Source organism: Anser brachyrhynchus (assembly GCF_964034855.1).
Source record: "Anser brachyrhynchus genome assembly, chromosome: 11".
Taxonomy (NCBI): Eukaryota; Metazoa; Chordata; class Aves; order Anseriformes; family Anatidae; genus Anser; species Anser brachyrhynchus.
Genome location: NC_137706.1, coordinates 16,076,448 through 16,097,538, shown reverse-complemented (window position 1 = coordinate 16,097,538; position 21,091 = coordinate 16,076,448). Strand labels below are relative to the sequence as shown.

Sequence of the window (21,091 nt, the reverse complement as noted above, 5' to 3'; positions counted from 1 at the left end):
TCGGGCAGCAGTCACGCAGCGGGTGACACTGCAGCTCCCGTTACAGGCTCCCAGCCAGGATCTCTGTGTTTGCTATCCTCTCCTCGGGGTTTATCACGGGACGAAGGCCAAAGCAGGGGCCTGGCAGAGGAGGTGTTGTGCAGAGACGGGGCTTAATTTATTGAGGTCTCGTATGCTGTGAACGTGTCCCTCGCAGCAACCTTCAGGAGTGGTACAAGTCCGGAAAAACAGCAAGAGGGCTGGCTAGCCAGCATCAGTCGGATGGAAACAAACTGCCCAGGACCCATTAGCCACCTCAGGTAGAAGAAATACGGATATCAGCATCCCTAAATAGCTTCAGAGAGCCAGCAAGGGAAGCAAGCTCCAGGGCTGAGAGCACAAAACTGCCTGCTGGTAGATGTAGGGACGCCTGCATGCAAGGGCTTTTAGCATGAGCACATCAGTTATCTCAGCTAGAGAAATGGATCATGGAGTACAAGGGGTTTCTGTTAGGCAGGCTGTTCAATCCACAAGATGGTTTAGTGATTAACACCCACCAACAAGTGTTTGAATCCGTTGTACAGGATTCTCCCCATCATTTAGACTCTCGCTTTATGAACAGCAGTACCAAGCTGTTATAAGAGCAGTCCTCATCTATAGCTCTCAAAGGATACATCATTATCCTCACGTATAAAAAGCAAAACATCCACAAAAAGAGAAGTGCCATGTCCAAGGGGCAGCATCAGACAGTGCGTGAGGCATCCCACGCTCTCAGCTGGTTTCTGCCTCTCCATACGTTCCCTTCCTGGAGTGCCACAGCGAAATGAAGGGACTTCCCTGTTCCCTCGTGTATTTCAGTGCAACCTGTAATCCCAGCCACCCCTGCCTCTGGGAACCTGAGTGCCTGCCTCTCATTGCCCAGGCTCCCTCCTTATTTTCAGGTGAACCCCACTGTTTGCCATGCTGATGTTTCTCACCTGAAAAGGGTAGTGTTTGATAGTCAGGTACTCCGCCAAGATGTCCAGCATCCTCACCATCTGGGAGAAGATCAGCACTCGGTTGCCTCTGTCTCGCAGCCTGGTCAGCAGCTTGTCCAAGAGAATTAGCTTTCCACTGCTCCTGATCAGAGACTGAAGAAGTAACCGTCATTCCAGCTGATGTTTTCCAACCTTACCCTTGTGTATACTACGCAGAGACATGCAGAGACCTGCTCCTTTGGGGACCATGCTTCTCCCACACCTCTCTAATCAAATCACCTGGATTCACACAGCAGAAGGCACACGCACAGTAAATTACCCAATATAAGTCTCATACTGCATGCACCTCCTGCACAAGATCCCACAATATGTTGCCTATGGTGGAAGGGGAGGGCAGGAGATTCAGTGGCTCAGCTGTGAGGACTATTTCCAATGGAAAGAGGGAGCTGAAGCTAAAGCCTCACCTGATTTTATCTTGGTGAGAGGATGGGAGGAAGTGGAAAGTTAAGGAAAAGCCATAACCAAGGGCGCTGCCCACCTGCAGGGTCTCAATGCCATTCTCTCTCTCGTTTTCCTCAGGAGGTTTGATAAGGTAGCAGTGGTTGCAGCACTTCTTCAACTCCATCACAATGTTCAGGAAACCAGATGTGCTCCCCCGTGTTCCCTTTGAAAGAGCTTTGTAGTTTCTTGTCAAAATCCACCTGCAGGCAGGAAAATAAATCCAGATCATTCCACAGTGCAAAGAAGGCATGCTGGAGCCTGAGAGGACCAAAACCTTCAGGGACATCCTAGTTCAGGCATCAGTCTACTCTCTTCCCTCCATCTCTCCTAGCTTCCTCCAGAGGATTCTGCTTTTTTCTCCTCACTAGAAACCCTGATCTTACTTTCCTCTTGACAGTATTACAGTTAAATATTAAACAGCACCACAGTTCTGTGTGGAGCTTTACTCTCCCAAAATGTATTCCACGAAACATGTTCCCAAGTCACACAGAAAGCTGCTCCCATTTCTGCCGGTACTGCCGGTAACTTAATAAGCAACTCACTTGTAATACTGCTTCTGCAGAGCAGACATTTCCACCCGGAGGATCTGCTCCACTTTGGCTGGCAAAGATTTCTCCACATCCTTCTTCACTCTGCGCAGGAGAAAGGGCTCCAGGACTTTGTGAAGGCTCTGGTAGCCATTCTCTCTACCTTTCCCGTGATCTTCTTCAAAATCTTCCCAGAACTCAAACCTAGCAACAGAAATCAGTAGTAGAAAGTAGAAAGTAGTAGAAAGAACACTTTGTATTATGGTACCAAACAGCACATACCAGATATGCTCACACTGCATGATGAGAAAAGAGACCACGAGTTTGATGGAGATACAGTGGAGGATAAAAGGTTCACCCTACTCTGGCTAACTGAACAGAGTGGTGGCAAAGCTAGAAGCTTGCTGGGTTTAGGTACCTTCCAAATATTTTATCTTTGAGCTCCATAGCTCTGCATTGACTCCCAGGACCAGAAATCCCAGGTTTTCCAATATTCTGCTCCGATGTCTCCTGCTAGCATTTACCTAGCTGTAGTTTCTGAAAGTCCCACATCAACCACCCCTTAGGCAGGGCTTTGACAACTGGATTCTGTTTTACACTGCTCTCATGGCTTTTTTGGACTGCTGCTTCCTCTAACAGCTCCTTTGAAATTTGACAAACTGCTCTTCTCTGTTTGTGAGACCTTAAATCTCTCCCTTCAATCTTTCTGTGTTCCAACAAAAAGAATTTGGGGGATAGCTCTTTGTACAGTCAAACATCATTTGGGTGAGTTTGGGGGTATGCTCGTCCTAGCCTTAGCAATGCACATAGCCCATTTCGTTTTAAGAAAACAAAACATTTGTTATAATGTGGACATGCAAACAATCAGCTAGACACCACTGTCCTCGAGCAATACTCCCAGGGACCGCCATAAAAATGTTTGGCGAGGATGGCTGAACCGCATTGTACCGGAAACCTCAAAAATGGTTGAGATGATTGCTTAAAACAAGTTCAGCTTTTTAGAGATGGCACTAAGACAGCAAACAGATTTGAAAGACGTGTATTAGGTTTCCCCATTCAATTTGGTGCCAGAAATACTCTTTGTGTTAGTCATTTAACCTCTCATTTTCCCTACAAGTGTTTGTTCCCTTTTCACTGGTCTAATTCCACTGAGTTTAGTTCAGGGTTTCTGTCTTTCTGCTCTCCCTCAGTCTATTTGATGGACAAGAAAAGACACACAAAGGTATTTTCTGAAGCACCAAAAGGAGACTTACTTCTCCGGCATGATGAAATGAAGCAGGGACCAGAGCTCTTTGAGTGAATTTTGAAGTGGGGTGCCGGTGATCAGCAGCCTGTGGTTGGACTTGAAGTCAATCAATGTTTTGTACAGCAAAGAGTCATCATTTTTCAGCCGATGGGCTTCATCCACGCCTAGAAAGGCCCAGTTAATACTTCCCAAAACAGCCTGAAGGAAAAGAATTTAAATATATATATATATATATATATATATATATATATATATACATGCTGGGTCAGATGAATCCCCCCACGTTGCTCATGCCTCTCTCTCCGTGGCCAGAAAGCACTGTCATGTTTGATTTCCAGGGAGTCCTCCCCCAGGCCCCAGTTCTTCTCTTTCTCCATATGGCCATGGAGCCCTACTATGGCACTGGCATCACTGACATGATCAGAGCAGCAGCAGTAGCATACAGCACTTTTATTTATAGCTATGTATAAAACTATGTAAGTTATGACAACCTGAGAGGTTTGGTTATTTTTTTTGTCACTAGTATTAAGTTTCTTGTTTTCTCCTAGGACTCAGTGATGCATTGACTGGGCTGACGTGCATTTCCTAAGCAGACAGATTTTGCCTAAGTGTGAAAATCCAGATACTGGGAGCCCTGTGTCAGAAGTTTAGTGTAATGTTTTGCCCTCTTAATTAGTCTAAACTAAACCAGGTAAAATCCCACTACAGCTCTGCTCGGTGTCTTATAAGTATAAAAATTAACACATCTGCCACAGTACTAGAGTGAAGACGCAGTGAGCGTCCAACAAACCCTCTGCCCACTTCCACCATACCCTCTACCCTCTGTCCAACCCACTCAGAGGCTGGTTTCCCCAGTTACAAGCAAGAGGTGACCTAAATAAAACATCCTTGACCCATTACTCACCTTGTCTTTGAGGAGGATCTCGTATGTTGTGATAAGTGCATTGAACTTCAGCCTTTTAGACTGAGAGTGGATCCACTCATATTCACGTATCTGCGAGAGGAGACAACCAACATTATTGAAGGGGAAGAGTTAACAGGTCTTATTTGAGTGGAGCTATAGCTGGAGACTCCAGCCAAGTCCAAGCCCTGCTGCTGAACATGACATTTGACGAGCAAAGGGTATCCAAGGAGCAGCTTGTTTTGCTGCACGCATGGCTCTTACACAAGCACCAAAATAAGGTCAAACAACTTGCTGTTGTGACATTCCCCCACCATGTCACTACTGCCACCACTAGACTCACAACATTTGCGTGCCACCTTGTCTGAATAATTCAGACCAGACAGACAAGGCTAGCAGTGGTGCCCTGCAGCACATTTCAGCCTAGTGGTCTCCAGACCCTCCAGGGGAGGCCAGTACTCCTGTGCTCACTCTAAGGGGGAAATAAGGTAAAAAAGTCCCTACAGCAGGGAATTACACTCAAGTGCTCAGCTACAACCAGCTCTAAGTGCCCACAGGACTGTCGGTATTCTCCAGCAGATGGCATGTCACACACATACATGCTACACAGAAGCTACTGCATTGCACCCAGCATTTCCATCCAACCCCACACCCTCCGCTTTCTGATTACCCACCATGTTCCTGCTCATGAGGTCTCCGATGTAAACTACCACGTTTATCTCAGGTGCCCACACTTCAAACTCTCTCTGCCACGAGGTGAGAGTCGACAGAGGTACCACCACCAGGAAAGGGCCGTACAGCTGGTGCTGGTGGAAGAGGTACGACAGGAACGATATTGTCTGAATCGTCTTCCCCAGGCCCATTTCATCAGCCAGGATCACGCTGTTGTTCCTGTGCAGGAAGAGAAAACACACAAATACTGTTTGACTACATGTTTGTGCCACTGCTAACGTACTGTGCACTAGCACAAATAGCAACCCACAACAGAGACAGAAAGGGAGCAGTGCAAAAACATTTGTGTGAACGCTTGTGAGTGGATCCCAGAGAAATCCAGACAGCAGCTTGCAAAAAGGAGCAGATTACAATCATTCCAAACTGGCACGCAAGGATAAAGGCACAGAGAGAAGGAAATCAGTGGCCGAATTTTAGAAGGACATTTCTCAAAGACTTCAACAAGTGTGCAAGCATGCTGAGCCTGAAACCAGTTATTTTCTGCTTTCCTTGTTCCATCTACAATGCAACTGGGTGTGAAAACACTTGAAATCCTTCAAGCTGCAGAAGCAGGCTCGGTAAAGAACTCCCTTGAGAACAAGAGGGACAGATCCCACTGGGATAAAAATCGGGAGATCCAAAACAAATGTGGCTCGTTTGCGGTGCTGACCAGAGCTTCAGACAGCATCCGTACGTACTTGCACCATGAGTGAGCGAGCCAGTTGAGGCCCTCCAGCTGGTAGTCTCTCAGCTCCAGGTTCTCACCACCAATGTAAGAAGGCTGTTTCTTCAAGGCAACGAACCTTGGTCTCTGCTTCAATACCTGAAAAAGATGACACCATAAGCCCGCTGGAGAAAAAGACCAGGTAAGGCTGAAAATTCAGCAATGAAATCTGTGGTTCAGTGAGGAATGCAGATTGGCTCATCAGTTAATGCCCATTTTTGTCTTCCTAGCTGCTTCTTGTGTCTGCAGTTCAGACACCACTCAGCAGTGTTTTGTTTTCCTGCCTTCCTCCAGTTCTGATGATCAGAGCTGAGTCCTCCCAAGAGTGCAATAAGCTGTACATAACGTACACTGGATGGAACAAATTCCACTTTCCTTTTTGGCCTTTTCTGTTTTTTTTCTCCCACTGTCTCCATCCCTCTCCTCCACTGTATCAGCGTCTTGCAGACTTCCTCTTTTCCCAGCTGTGCTGTTTTTCCATTCAACTGATATTAAAACTTTGCCTTGCTGCAGCAGCTCCTCCTGAGGAGGAAGCACTTTGCAAGGATTAATTAAGCCTCCCACTCCGCAGGGGGACATAACATGCTCATTGTGCAGAGTAACTGAAACCAAAAGGGGTTCACATCTCTGTCTAAAGTATAGGAACAGCAAGCAGCCGTTCAAACACTGGTGGGAAGACGGGGAAATGGTCTCTGCCATTTATCCTGACAAAACTTTGTGTTCCCACTGTTTGTGTCATCACCCAGCCTGGAGAAACAGAGCAACAGGAGAGAAGAGAAGCAAGCAAACCTTGCAGTCCCGGGTAGGAATTGTTTTGGAGTTGTTACGGTTGTTGAAGCTGTCAATGCAGTGCTGGAATTTCTTGCTTATCAGAGCCTCATCTTCCCAGCTGCATTCCGCGTAGGGCAGCCCCATCCACTTGCACAGGTATTCAGGGTCATTTGAGGATGTTTTGCGACTGTTTGCTGCAAAATATGAAAAAAAAAAAAAAAAAGCCCAAACATCATCAACTGCGGTTCTGTGGCTGAACCACAAGCGTGGTTCACAAGGGCAGTCTGAACCACCCCTACAACCACAAGACAGGTCTTGGCTAATGGGAAAAGTGTAGAGAGGCCAAAGAGTGCTCCTTTACCTGGGAAGTCAGCGTGCCCCGTCGCAGACTTGCTGGTCTTCACGGCTGTGGTTGGAGACACAAAGGAAGCAAGGGTTTATGTGCTGGCAGCCAGCAGGGGGAGCAGCACAGACAGAGGACCATATGCATTTTTGAGTGGAATTGTATGGAAATAGGTTAAACAACTCTCCAGGCCAATTCCTAAAGCAACAGGATGCCGGCACCTCTGCCTGATATTGCTATAATAATAGTGAAGTGCTAAGCCCCGTTTTTATTTTTAATAAGTAAGTAATCATGAAAATCTAACCCCTGAGCTGCCTTGCAGCCTAACCACATCCTTAACCACAATGTCACGGAAAGTAGTCCTGACACCACCAGGCCTGTGCTTCTGCAAACACCTTGACTGAACTCAAAGGACTTCACCAGCAGCAGCAACTTCAGCGAGCCCCTGGAAGCTGGGTGTATCATCCCGTACTCCAGGCAAGGAAAGGGCAAGTGACCAGCATTGCTTGTAGATAAAAAATTGTAAACCTGCATAGCTACTGCTCAATCCCTACATTTCACACACCGTTCTTCAGTGACATGGGGATGCAAGGAGAAAAAGGGAGCCCTATGCTCATTTTGCTGTCAGTAGTGATTAAGGTTCCCAAGTCTTACTTCACCCCTTTACAAAAGTATTGGGTTCACTTACCAATTACTCTCTCCACTATCTGATACTGTTTGTTCAGCTCTGAAGCCAGCTCCTGTTGGCAGTTGAAATATTCCACATCTTCAGGGGATACCTTGGCCAGCCTATATGCAAAAAGAAAAAAAAAGACATTATAATGCTTCTGTAACGTCATAATGCTCATTGAGGCAATGTATAGAAATTTTATTTTCTTATATGGTTATGGAATTAAGTCACTGAAGCAGACTACTGCTTATATGACATATATATTTCTTAAAGTTTCCTATAATTATAAAGCATTACTGGGAAGTGGATGTCATAGAGGCTCATATTGTCTCCCTGGTAAATGACTCCTCATCCTGCTGCAAGAATCAGCCACAAAAATCCGAATCAAACAGTCAGGGATGGAAGCTGCTACTCCAGCTTTATCACTTTGGAAACACACAGTAGCCCCCTTTATATTTCTTGGGGAGGTCAGACAAAAATGTACATATAGACAAGCCCATAATTAACAAGGGTTAACAAGGCTGCCTTGAAGCAGCCTGCAAAGCAAAACTCAACAGCCTGCCCTGTGATGAGCCCTGTTTTCCAGCACAGCTGCTTGGTTTAGCACGCAAGGTCTCACTGCTATCCATGAGCCCTTATGTCACCTCCTGGGCCAGGTGCACCTTTTATTTGTTGTCAGCTACCCAACTTATAAACCTGGGAACTGGCAATATGTGAAGTTCTGTCTCCTCTCTCTTGTAATACCATAGCCACAGACATCATTTCTATGAAGGGGATGTTCATCAGCAAGCAAAGTGTTGTGCACTGAAAACAGCTACTTTGGATGGAGTATGCTTTGTGAGAAGAAATCAGATGTTTTCAGCCCTGACGGTGCAAACCTCTGGCTAAAAAATATTCTCCCAGGGTGAAATCACTGGTTGAAGTAAAGCATACCATTGCTTGATCTCCTCCTCTTTTTTCTTGAAGTTCTCTAGCTTTTTCAGGCCCTTCACTTTCTGCTGCTGCAGGGACTCTTCACTCTCCCATGTGCTATGGATGTATGACCAGCCTTTCCATTTGATCAGGTACTGAACTTCTCCCTCATCCTTTTCAGGGTCAAAGTCAGCACTTGGGTTGCCATTGGCTTCAGTTGCATACACTGTGGTGGAAGCACCAGTGGCTGCAAAAGAAATCAGGCTGCAGTTGGTACCTTTGTTAAAAAGCACTGGACATGAACTGCGTTAGAGCAGGAAGTTATTTTTTCTAATGCATCCTTTGTGACAGCACAAAGAATATCCTACAGATTCTTCCACCCAATGAGACAGGCATACAAAAGTTTTCCATACAACAGGATCTTTTTAAATCTCTCTATCATAAATGCCTTTTCTTTAAATATAATTCAAGGGTCTCTTGAAAATACCCAAGACCATTCAGTTTTACAAAAACACTTTTGTGAGGCTATGAGAACAAAACATCAGCTTTATTTCCATTGTGGCTTTGTCAATGCAGCTATGAAAACTGACTACTGGAAGAGCTATTTTATCTTTTAAAGAAGAGAAAAGCAAGAACTTGCAGAACAATGACTGCATCTTTAAAATGCGTGCACGCTAAAAGAAAGCTGCCAAGCACATAAACTTGACATTTTAGGTTTTTCAATGGTAGATTTTTTACAAAAGCTGCTAGAAGGAAGAAATAAGAGGCACAGACGAAAGCGTGAAGAGCACTGAAATAACCCTGAGCCCCACTGGAAGGCTTCAAAGTTGCAAAAGCATTGGACTAGTTGAAGAGAAACAGAGAGTGCATGACTGAAATCAGAAATAAAGTCTTTTTCCAGAGCTACGCACCTCCTTTTTTTCCAAGCCTGATGTCCAAGACTTTCTCAATAGTTTCACTGTTGTCTTGCTGTTCATCAGCTCCTTCCCCAGTCATCTCTATCAGGTCATCAGAATCCGTCTCAAAATCATCATCTTCTTTGTAACTGAACAAGATCAAAACCAAACTGATAAAAAAGCCTTTGACTCTTCCCAGTCCAGAAACACACAGAGTGGCATGGAGTGGAGCAAGCCTTTTCCAGCATTTATTCTGGGGCTCAGTGCTTGTTCAGCACACGCATCTCTTAAATTAGCCATTCAGTATTTTTCCCTGAGACACACAGATAGTAGCTACGCTTTATCAGAGCAATAGTGCATCATGTCCATATAATGTTCTTGATCATGGCCAACACCAGATGCTTCATGAGGAAGTGGAACAATCCCTGCAGCAGAAGCAACGTAAGACCACCAACAAAGTCTCTTCTATCCAGTGACAGATTATTTTACGTTTAATAACAGAGGTTGCAGAGCACTGAAAGGCTGCTCAGGTGATACGCTGCCCTAGGAACTACACATTTCATCTTTGATGAACAGTGAACAACCCAAAAATATTCTTGGGCTGGCTCTCTGCAAGTCCCTTATGAGGTGACTGCCAGAAGGTGAGAAGGTGTACTGGGGAATGGGTAACGCTTTGCCTCCACCATGTCTCAATACTCTGTCCTAAGGAATTACTTATCAGCCATCTCAGACAATTGCCCCAGTCTAACACAGCTGCTCCCTCCTACTCATTTTAACCTATTAATTGCAACTCTTAATCTCATTTGAGAGTGTTTTAGAAACATTAAGCAAACCTCCTAGTGCTTCTCTAAGAGAAACTGGTAAATATTTCCTGCCATACAGATGGCAAACCAAGGTAAAGCGAAGTCAGATGCTTGCAGCGTGAACCTGTTCAAAGAGCCCCATCTCAGGCAACAGATATATCTACAGGGTCTCTCTGCGGGGTCACACAGGGAGTCAGTGCCTGGGGCAGGGAATTTGGGGTGCCCTCTTCCCCAGCCCGCCAGCTCTCATCAGCAAGCCACCTCACACTCCTTGATACCTGACATTTTTGGCTGCTCTTCGTCGAGTTTGTCTCTTGGGGGTCTCATCATCTTCATCGTCGTCGTCATCTTCAGATGAGTCCGGTCTCTTTCTCTTCTTCCCACGCTGGGGTTTGTGAGGCTTTTTAACATTGGTTTTGGCCACTGTTCTAAAATAAGTATTAGCAGAAAGCTATAATACAGTGGGTTTTACATAAACGTCCATGTTAGTAAGCCTTTAAAAAAGCACAAATTTCAAATATGAGACTCCTAAAGACTTAGCCTGCTCTAACTACCATGGCAACCACTGCATCACTCATGGAATAACTAGGTCCACAGGCTCACAATTTAGGGTAATATTGAAGAAAAAAAACATTCTTTAGCAACAAATAGAAACTGCCTCTCCACCCCAGCATAGGCAGGAAAGACATGCAGAAAAAGAGATACAGACTGAACCAACCACTCCTTACCTCCTCTGGGCAGGTCTTCTTGCTTTAATTTTCTTCGGTTCAGGCTCACTCTCTGCACTGGTACCCTGCTCCCCTCCATCTTCATCCTCTTCTTCACCAGAGACCTCTCTTTTCCATTTATTTCTGTGGTCAGAAATGTAGGTCATCAAGGGCCATCATATTTCAACACAAACGCTTGGCTAAGCAGGCATCCGAGCCATCTAGGTTAATACTAGCAGGCCATAATTATGAGAAAAAAAAAATACTGTGATGCATGGGGGAACTGATGCTGCAACTCTCTGCTTTTAGGAATAGGTCTCGTCACCCAGATCTTAGTTACACAGTGGCATTATACCGTGAGCACGAGTGGCTCTCACCACGTGCTGCAGCGGTGCATGTGGCAGGGCTACGCTTCAAACAACGGGGTGGCAAAGCGCTTCCACTTATTTATTTTTCGCTTCCACATATGCGTTTCTGAAACGAGGTGGAAAAACCTTCAAGGTGGTTTCAAACGAACAGACATTTCTCAGAAGTGCTCGCTTTCACTTACAGTTTACGAGCCACAGGGTGCACAGATACACTTTCCCCTCGTAGCCCAGCAAACAGGGCAGGAAGTCTCATACCAGTTAGCTTTAAGTAAGTAAAGTTTCCAAGGTTGAAGCCAAATCCCACTGGTGCTATTTGTGAAAGCAAGCAGGTTCTTCACGGGTAACTCAGAGCAAGATTCAGCTCTGAGCTCCCCTCCTCTCTCCACGGGGTACATGGGGAGTCCACGGGGATTATTCCCCTTGCTCCCTGCCCCTTATTCCCCTTCATCTTGTTCTGCACTACTGTATACAGCTGAATGAGAAATTAAAAGACAAGAAAGAGGAGAAAGGGAGCTGGGACCACGTGGCATCCTGCTGTGTTTAAGTTTTCTCCAGCAGGCAGCTTGGTAGCTCTCTTCAGTACTCTCGGTGTTTAGAAAAACTCAGAGGTGCTTATTAGATGGAAACAGCACCAAAACATAATTAAATGAATTTGGATATTTTGATGGGACATCCAAAATGTCCTTTCTGGAAGGTCTTGCGTCTTATCAGAAGGTTATAGAAGATAAAAAAGATAATGATTTGGCATTTTATTCTCCGTTCATTAAAAATGGGGAAAAAGTGAGGATTACAGTATTTGAAGTACCCCTGAATGAGAAAAAGTAACACAATGAAGTGAAAGACTGACAACAAAAAATGAACCCGACTTGTTCAGTTTCCCTGGCATAGGCAAAGTGGGAAAACAATAGAGAAGCTGGGAAATTGCAACCATCCATAGGTTTACATTCAAACTTCAATTTTAATCATCCGAAGTATTACTACTGAAAATATTAATTAATTTTACAAGCTTCCCACGTTGACAGTGCCTGTCAAACAATTACTACTACTCTGAAAAATAAAATAAAACAATAGAACGAAAGAAAATAAAACAAAGTGCCACTACTCGAAACCTCTCTCCCAGAAACTTACGTTTTTTTCATTTGCTTCTGGCCTCTTCGTTTTGGGCTCTCATTTTCCGATTCGCTACTTGCCTTTAATTGAAAAGAGAGAAAATCAGGTTGTAGGCTTCGCCCCAGACTGTCTCCTCAAGGACACAACCGAAATGCATGCACGTGTCCCGAGCCCGGATGCAGCCCGAGTGCTTTCACGGCGGCACTAGGGGACGTTTTGGTGCGACGGGGCTGCAGAAGAGCTGCCAGCAGCCCCACGCTGGTCCCCCCAGTGCTGCCTCGGCTGCAGGGTTGGAGCCCCTGCTCTCAGCATGGAGCAGCAAAAGGCTGAGAGCCCCACCGCAGCATCAGCAGCGGGGTCGCTGGGGCTGGGATGTTTGAGGCCACCCACCCAGCGTCCACCTCCGGCACCTGGCAGGCGCCATCCCGGCGGTGGCAGCGGGCAGCGGCCCTGCAGCGTGCGGTGCCCCGGGGACCACACGGCGACGGGCGCGCGTTTGACCCTCCAAACCTTGCCCTGCTCGGGTCCTGGAGACAAAGCCACGGAGGGAGAGGGCTGCTCAGCTAGGACGCGAGGCGAGCATCAGCTCTGCTCCGTGCCCTGTAATGTCTGGGGAAGGAGGGCTTTCTGTGCTTGCACAGACCTACCTACTGCACTCACACAAACGCGTTACGACCCCTGCTTTCATTATAGAAACTTCCTATAAGGAAGGAAGTTCTCATTAAAAAGATACTGTTCTTATCACAAGTGTCCTCCTTACTCTCCTGGGTTTTTCTCCCCTAGCAAAAGCAGCCGAGGAAGCGGCTGGGTCAGACCCTGCCCTGCTGTTTTCCTTCCTGATCATTCCCCCAGCCTCCACCAGTGAAGTCTTTCTGGCTAAATATATCTCGAGATATTCTACCTCCTCGCTGAACTATTTTAAATGTGGGCGTCATCAACTCCTACGGGCTGAGATAGCTAAAAATCTTTGTTGTACGCAGCCCTATTTTTGTAAAAACTGGTCAACCGTAAAAACAGATCCCCACACAATTAACACCCCGAAACGAACAGATGACTTCGCCCGAGCTACTTGCCACAGAACACACAAAGCACCAGGGAGAAAACTGAAGAAGCCAACGGGAGGTTTTTCAAAGGGTATTAAAACGATAGAAAAAGCCTCAAAGACTGCTTGCTCTATGCAGCTTGCTCCTTTGAAATCTTCCATTTAATAGTGCTTTTGGCTGCAATATTGAAGAATTGACCAGAGAGACCCCAGCCTCAGCTCTGGGTGAGCTCTGGCCGTGGCTGTGCCTCCCGTGCACCCGCCACGTTCCTGGGACAGCGGCAAGGCTCCGAACCCTGAGGTGGTCGTACAAAGATCACCTGAAATGGCCTGAGCTGCAGTGTTAAGAAGCCGAGGCGGGGAAGAGACATGCCCTGCATTTTTGCAGCCTTTATTTCCACTTTCCAGCTTCCCTTTCCCCAGCAGAAACTGCCCTTTGGCTCGTCCCTGGCTTTCCATTGAAATGAACGGGAATACTGGATGGCACATCAGTCCACGAGCTGCATCTCCCGGTGGTTTTGTGCCGGATTTAGGTGACACACAAACACCTCCAGCACTGTGTCCCAACACAAACACGTTCGCCACCTGTTGCACTGCACGGGATCCCTGTTTCATAGTCCAAGCATCCAGGAAGCAAGCGGCCGGCTAACAGCACGGGCAGCCCTGCCCTCACACAAACACTCCCACAGATCGCAGCTTCAGCACAGCGCAGTTCAAAAGTCCTCACTTTTCTTTTTTTAATCTTTTTCCTCCTTTAATCTCTTTTCTCCTCTCTGACATGTGCTGCTTTGCCACTCCGGCTGTGGGATATTTTTCAGTAGCCGTCCCTCAATGCGTGTTTACTTTCTGCTGTCTCTTGGCAAACCCCGAGCAGAGAGCAGTTGATTTTTCTCCTGCTCTGCGTCAGAGACGACCAGATTTGGAGAAAACCAAACACGACCTTTGCCGCTTTCTGAAACTAACTCCACTCATTTGCCAAAATCCCACGTTTCAAGATTTTAGCGTTCGCTTTCCTAACGCCTCTGCTCTCCTGCTCTGCCGCTGTTTCCGCATAGCTGATGCTCATCTCGAGAACTCATCTTTCCCTCTTTGCCTTCGGAAATCTAACTTGTGGCTGTAGCTCGGCTGCCTTCGGCTGTGTCTCTCAAAGTCCCTGCTGTCTCCTCCGGAGCTGTCTCCGCTGCAGCCTGGCCCCAGCCTGAGTCATCGTGGCCTGCCCGGTGCTCCCACCCCGTGTGCCCGTGACTCAGCCGCTCCTCGCCCACCCCAGCATCACTTCTCGCTCCTCACCCGGCTCCGTCTGCCTTCCTGACCCCGGGCTGCCCGGCTCCAGCTGTGGCTGAAAGCTGCCTCCTACCATTTCATATAAAATCATTAAAAAAAATAAAAAATAAAAAAATTAGCAATGCCTTAATTCTGAAATCCCCATTTCGAGACCTGGATGCAAAACTCGACGCGGACTTGCTGAGATCAGCCCACGGGTGAGATCGGCACCTCCGCAGCACAGCCGGAGCCGGTGCTGTCAGCAGCCCTTTGTCGAGGCAGGCCCACGGGCTCTGGCCAGCGGTGACCTGCGGGGTGAAGGGAGGCAGGGCGACAACCGCGGAGCTGGGAGCACCTCCCGGAGGTCTCGCCTGCCTGCAGCCACGCTCAGGAGGAAGCAGACGGGTTGGGAAATCGCGTGCAACACGTATGTTAATAACGTCACCTCCCTGAGCAGCATGAGCTAAGCTGACAACGTCCGCCCCCGGTCGCCACCGGGGTTTTTGGCAGCTCGGCAGGAGATACCAGGTGCGCACTGCTTGCTCTCGGAGCCTGCGGTGCCAGCGCTGCCCGAACACTGCGGCGCGGAGCAGGGCTTGGCCTGCCCCTTCCTCAATGGCCAAGGAGGAAGGAGATTTGCACAAAGACTGGCCTGCCCTAGCTCCCCTTCCCTACCAAACGCTGCTGATGTGCCCTAAATGTTCCCAGCGCCGCTCTTAAAACTCGACTAGGGACCGGCCTCCTCCTGCCTGCACTCCCCACCTCCAGCCGAAGGGATCAGCCCTCCCTCTCCACGCCTCGCCAGCTCCTCCCGTCTAACTTGTTCCTTCTTCTCTCCTAGCTCTTACAATGCACGCAGCTTTACTAGATTAACTGTGCTGTATTTCACCACGGAGAAGTGCCATACAAGACATGATGATGCTGCATATGTTGCACCAAGACGGCAGCAGCTTTAAAGATCTGGTCCTGCAGATTTTCCAAGGGTGTCCTCCCCCCCAGCCCCTTGGCACGGCCCAGGGGGGCCTCTGGGGCTCACCCTGCCTGCTAAGAGACACGAAGGCCCCAGATGGTAGCTCACACTGAAGTCAAAGCAAGGATTTGGCTCATTTCAGGCTTAACAGAGCCCGAGGCCTGCAGAAAAGCTGCAGCCTCTCAGCTCGCCAGCTTAGTTTTCTGATGTGTGCTGAACTTCTCTTTCCTGGCGATACCGGTAACGTCTGAACTTTCAGCAAAGATGCGAGGCAGAGTGTTAATCACAATGCAAATGAGCAGGCCATTTTCTATTTTCAACGGTAAAAAAAAGAAGTATTGGGGAATGGCTGGGCCCCTCTTTCACACACCAGATGCACCATGCCATTTACTACGAATTCTAATCACAAACCATCCTTATAGCTAAAAGTTTGTGTCCATTTTGGGCACGTTTGTTTCTTGATGGCCCGGGAGCACTCTGCAAGGCACCTGCGCTGCACGTCTCGCTTCCCCTTGCTGAAACCTGAGGCTGATTTATTAACTGCAAAGAAACCGTACAGGCAAGTACAGTTTTTACTGAAAACTCACGTGTGTTCTTATTCCTGGAGACAGCCCTAGTGCCCCGAGCAGCTCCGTGCCCCTATGCAAAGCAGCACTTTCGCTTCCTGCTCTTTCGCAGCCCACGCCTGGGTATTGATCAGAAGTCGCCACCACCTCTGACTACACCTCAGAGACCTCCATGAGGTGCCCAATGCCTTCAGGGCAGTTCCCAGAAGGCAGGGAAATAACCCTGCCCAAACGGGTGGGCTCAGCAGAGGCAAGTGGTGAGCAGCGTGGAGAAGCGATAGGGAAGAAGGCGATTAAAAGCTCCCAGACGCTGTGCTGGAAGTCCCAAGCAGCAAGCGACAACAGCAGGTCACTGGCGACAGGCTTAACCCTGAAAGGCAGAAGGTGATCTTAGGAGGTGCCGAGCACCTCGGGCTCCTGCCAGCTGCAGCAGCACTCAGCACCAGGCAGGATCGAGCTATGCTACCTCCTCCCTCGTGGCGTTTGGGTCTTCCAGCATCAAGGCTTTCCATCTCCTGCTCTCTGCGAGGCCCCAGCACTGTGCTCCCGACACGTCACACCCGCCACCAGACTGCTGCAGAAAGGAGTTGCCCTACAGGGACCAGTCAGCACTGCTTTGGGGAAAGAGGGGGGAATGGGGTGGTCCAATTTTGTTAATTCTTGCTTTCCTTTTCGCAAAGATGGCAGTGGGCTCATTGGGAGGATTGTTTTTTTGTTTTTTACAATATTTTGTGGTATAGCAAAGTTTTTGCATCTCAGATTTTTTTTTTTTTAACTTTATCGTACCTTAAGTAGTAAGAAATAAAGATATCGAAAAAGAAAAACAACATTTGCAAAACCACGTAATATTGTAAAACAAAAAAAGACGGGACTTACCTGAGCCCCTACAGGGCACTGGGGGGTGCAGCCGAGGTCTGTGGCGGGTGTGACATCGCCAGCACAGTGCGTGCCGCCGGGGCATCGCACAGAGAGGCGGCCAGCGAGCCTGGGCTTTGCCGAACTTGAAAAGGAAAACAAAAGCTAAGTCAATGACGTGCCGCAAGCCCCTTCCTAACCTGCTGCCCTGCGGGATGTCCAGCACAGGAGGCGGGTGGTGGCGGAGACCTGCGTCACACTCGCACCTCTCGGGTGTCCGAATGCAAACTGCGGCGCCGAAGCACAAAGAGCCTGGTCTGCATGCTTTTGGACCAAACTCTAAGCCCTGAGCTTTAGTTTCAGTCTGGCTTTCTTTCCCTTCCTCAATAACCACTCAATCTTCCCGAAGGTCTGCGGATGAGAAGTTCTGCGCGCAAGGTCTGTTAGATGTAAACGAAGGCAGCAGCTAATTCCTACGTCTTCAGGGAAAAGGAAGCTCTGAGAAAGCACCAACTGGAAGGTTTGTCTGCCAGGCTCTATCGACTGTCACCTTCAAGTGAAGCATAAAACGCTTCCAATATTCAACCAAAGAAAAGTGATGGCTCACAAAGCTGAACACACACAAACGCATCTATCAGCACGATCCGTCCCGGGATGGGCAGCAACGCCTGCTTTATTGCTGCGAGTTGTTTCGGGGCACTTTCCTTTATTCCTGGTTGGAAGTACGTTGTGGTTTTGTGTTTTCCAGTACGTTTCTACGGCAGAGCACGACTCGCGTTACGCCCCACGCCAGCACCCAGAGCGGTGCCTGCAGAGCTCAGCCCAGCAGTGCCCCACCGATTTCGGAGCCCTGGGGCCACACGCATCCACGTGCAGGACCAGGACCTTAGCTGTGCACTCCAAATCCGCAAACCAGGCTAGGACTCAGTGTTTACGAGACAATGCAGACATGGTTTGGTTGTCTTTAAGTGTTCAATAGTCCCTCACCTTTTCTTTTTTTTTTTTTCTTACCTCATCTTTTATATTAAATCGCGATGGTTCTTGTCTGCTTCGGTTTGACCTCCTAACCCCATAAACATCAGGATATTCTTCCCACATCTGCAAAATAAACAGACCATCAGAAGGCCTGCTTCACCCCAGTTATTTCTGACATTTTAGAGAGGTTTGATGGTCAGTGTTAAAAAAAAAAAATCAACATAGAACCATTAGGGAATTTCGATAGCAGTAACCAGCAGAAGGACACTTAAAAAACCTGACTGAAACAGATCATAGTTATTTGGGGCTATTTAGTAATACTTTAAAGCACATGATTTATCACAGCATTATCTTTATAGCGGTCCTTCTTTCCCACAAGATAGAAAACACTTTCCAACATGTTTAGGCTGAAGGACAGGGCATTGAGGCTCTGCAAGCAACAGGAGGCAACTCCTTGCAGGTGGAATGAACGAACCTATGCAAAAGGATGAGGCACTCTCACAAACAGCCCTCCCCATTCCCTTCTGTAGAGAAAACCTCACCAGCTGCCTGAAGGGCCCAGCGGCAAGAAGACCCCAGCAGCAACTTCACACGTGAAGCCTGTGACCCATCCTGGATGGCAAAGGGACCAGACCACCCTGTTCTTCTCCCGAAGGCACTGATGCAAACGCCGTTTGGCAGCGCAGGACACACGGGTTACTGGGAATGGTTGCGCTCTATTTGCTATAACCAGGCCCCGTAGCAGTTTAATAAGCTACGTACAAAAGCATGCGTTTGTTCTCTCTGGATAGACAGGAGGAGAAGGGGGAGACCAGAACTGATGGGCTGATGGGTTTAAATGTGCCTGTGCTGGTGACACAGAACATCGGAAGCTTTACAGGGCCGATGCAAATCCCTGCCATGCCTCCCAGACACCTACAACAGTCCCTCTGCCTTGTCCCTCAGCACAGTTTATCCTTTCACAGTTTTCTAAACCTATTTACTGTCCTTCTGCTTCTCCTCCCTCCAGTCCTCAAGCATCTCTGCAAGCCCCTGGCAGGAAAAACAAATCAAAATGGGCTGCCAGATGCAGCAGTGACTTGGGACTGAGCATGATGAACGCGAGGCTGCAGTCTGGCACTTTCTCTGCTTCTCTTGAAGGAGTAATGGGCTAACATTGCAATGGCCAGATAGCTAAGGTGCTTATCTGTCAGGCATGAAAGCAGAGAGAGAAATTCAGAGGTTTTTTTATTACCCCACATCAAAGAAAAATTCCAAATACTCCCCCAAACATTTGAAGAATGTGTCTTTTCATCTTTTAAATGGCACAGGTTTTGGACGGAGGACAGACTCCCATGACAAATCGGAATAGCACCTAACACAAATGAACCTCGCCTTCATGGGCGTATCTAGACAGCAACACAATATAAACAATAATATAATTAATTGCATTGGCTATTCAAGGGGAACAGGTACCAACACGCCTAGGTTAGACCCAGCTAAGGAAAACGCCCATTAGCATCAGAATTAAGGGAGGGAGAGGCTTTCCTTATTAGAGGGTGTCCTGACCTTTCCGTGTTTCATCCACACTAATTATCCTCTTGCGTATGGATGCGCTCCCTCGTGGGGTAATTTTAATGTTTATTGTCAGGGCCGTGCTCTTAGCAGCCCACGGAAGAAAAGGCAGCTTCCTTCAGTCCACATTTACCAACAATAAAACAGAAATGTGAATGCTGTGTTACCACAGCGGCCTTACAAACGCGTCCTTCCTTGCCAGTATGAACACAGGAGGTTTACCACGACCTAGGCAGTCAGCCTAGAGACTGGTGAGAGGGAGAAGGGCGAGCACTGTAACCAAATCCTTTACCTCCCCCTCGCAGGTACGTGGGGGACAGGCTGAAAGCACTGCCCTTCCTGCTCTTTACGTAGATAGCAATTTTCTCCATTAAATCCTTCTCGTGAACGAGCTGCACGAGGTGCAAACCACAGCTATGAAGAACAGGTCAGTCACAGACCACAACACAAAGTATCACTGACCTAACCTGACTTTCCTCCCTCCAATAAACTCAGTTCACCCAGTCCCTATCTCCAAATGGGCATTTGGGCTTTTTTTTTTTTTTCTCACCCCACACCCCAGTCTCTTATTCGGGTGCCTCTTGGGTAAAGCAGGCAGCCAAGGCACAGCTCCTGCGCTGGGGAGGTGCAGCACAAACCAGGGGCAAACTGCACACATCAGACACCTGCAAACCCTTTTCCTCCTGTGAACCAGAACTGGAAGGCAAACCTGCCTATGTAGGGCAGAGATTGCCAGGGGAGCTGTGGAAAAAAAACACAGCAGAGAACAGCTGTCCTGGACACAAGAAAGTTAAATAATTTGTTTTGTCCTCTTTTTCCTTCCCCTTTTTTTCCAAAGAGGCAGGCAGTGATGGAAACAAACCAAAGTGGCCCAAATCCTAGACATTCTCCTGGCTATGTCCCACGGGAAGCTTTACTGCTTCTAAAGGGAGAAGAGACAGAAGAGAGGAGTGGAAGGATGGAGGGAAAGGATGAAACGAGAGGGTCGCTTATTGATGACAGGCATTTGCCCCTCATTTTCTACCTGTCTAGTGCCCAAAGGGTTGTCACAGCAAGTGCACAGTCTCCTGCTCACCAGGATGACGTGGGGCCATGCACACATACCGAATGGCCAGCGAGGGGCTTGGGGACACCAGAGGGGGGAGGCTGCTTGGGCAACGTGCAACTGAGGCTGGCCAAGTGGCAGGGAAGGCAAAGAGCTTGGTTAAACATCCTGTGTCCTGCCCGTTCGTGGTGGGTACAGGGGTAACACGGCTCTGCAGAGCACCAGGGGCAATACCTTTTTAACATCTGCTATCCTTTCCTTCTTAGAGGCCGGTTTTTCTTTGGTTTCAGGAGGGGTCTGCTGGGATTTCGAACCCGTTGATTCACTTTCGGATTCAGACTGACTCTCAGAGGACTCCGAGCTGCTGTTTGACTCGCTGCCCTGCTCGCTGCCCTGCTCGCTGCCCTGCTCGCTTTCAGACTGGCTTGCAGAGTCAGAGCCAGAGGCTTCTTCGGATGCCGAGTGACTGATGGTAGAGAGAGAAGAGATTACATTTTAACTGTACTGTCACAGCTTCAAAATATGCAGCGAGCAAACCTGAGCCCCATCCAAGCCACAACAGTAGGCTTGGAATAGCCTAAACACGAGTGTGAAGTGCATGGCCAGCTGTTGAATGCCCAGGTGACAGTACAAGCTCCAAACCACTGCCCTGCTCAAAACCACCGGTCCTCCGGG

At 48.1% G+C, this 21,091-nt stretch overlaps 1 protein-coding gene across 15 annotated transcripts in view; it reads right to left on the bottom strand.

The window, feature by feature from the left end:
- The window catches only part of CHD2 (chromodomain helicase DNA binding protein 2), a 97,130-nt gene that overhangs the window by 20,163 nt on the left and 55,876 nt on the right, over positions 1-21,091 (bottom strand). For 13 of the 15 annotated variants that reach the window (XM_080607219.1, XM_080607218.1, XM_080607221.1 and 10 more), the window contains 17 exons: positions 20,651-20,882; positions 17,854-17,940; positions 12,165-12,226; positions 10,690-10,812; positions 10,240-10,389; positions 9,174-9,307; positions 8,284-8,509; positions 7,369-7,469; positions 6,699-6,743; positions 6,356-6,531; positions 5,541-5,665; positions 4,806-5,022; positions 4,135-4,224; positions 3,238-3,428; positions 2,000-2,188; positions 1,495-1,657; positions 957-1,109 (listed from right to left, as the gene is read on the bottom strand). In XM_080607219.1, coding sequence (XP_080463345.1) covers positions 957-1,109; positions 1,495-1,657; positions 2,000-2,188; positions 3,238-3,428; positions 4,135-4,224; positions 4,806-5,022; positions 5,541-5,665; positions 6,356-6,531; positions 6,699-6,743; positions 7,369-7,469; positions 8,284-8,509; positions 9,174-9,307; positions 10,240-10,389; positions 10,690-10,812; positions 12,165-12,226; positions 17,854-17,940; positions 20,651-20,882 — 2,464 coding nt within the window. Of the gene's footprint in view, positions 1-956; positions 1,110-1,494; positions 1,658-1,999; positions 2,189-3,237; positions 3,429-4,134; positions 4,225-4,805; positions 5,023-5,540; positions 5,666-6,355; positions 6,532-6,698; positions 6,744-7,368; positions 7,470-8,283; positions 8,510-9,173; positions 9,308-10,239; positions 10,390-10,689; positions 10,813-12,164; positions 12,227-16,863; positions 16,988-17,853; positions 17,941-20,650; positions 20,883-21,091 lie in introns of all 15 variants that reach the window. The other 2 variants (XM_080607215.1, XM_080607216.1) reach the window with 2 other exon arrangements.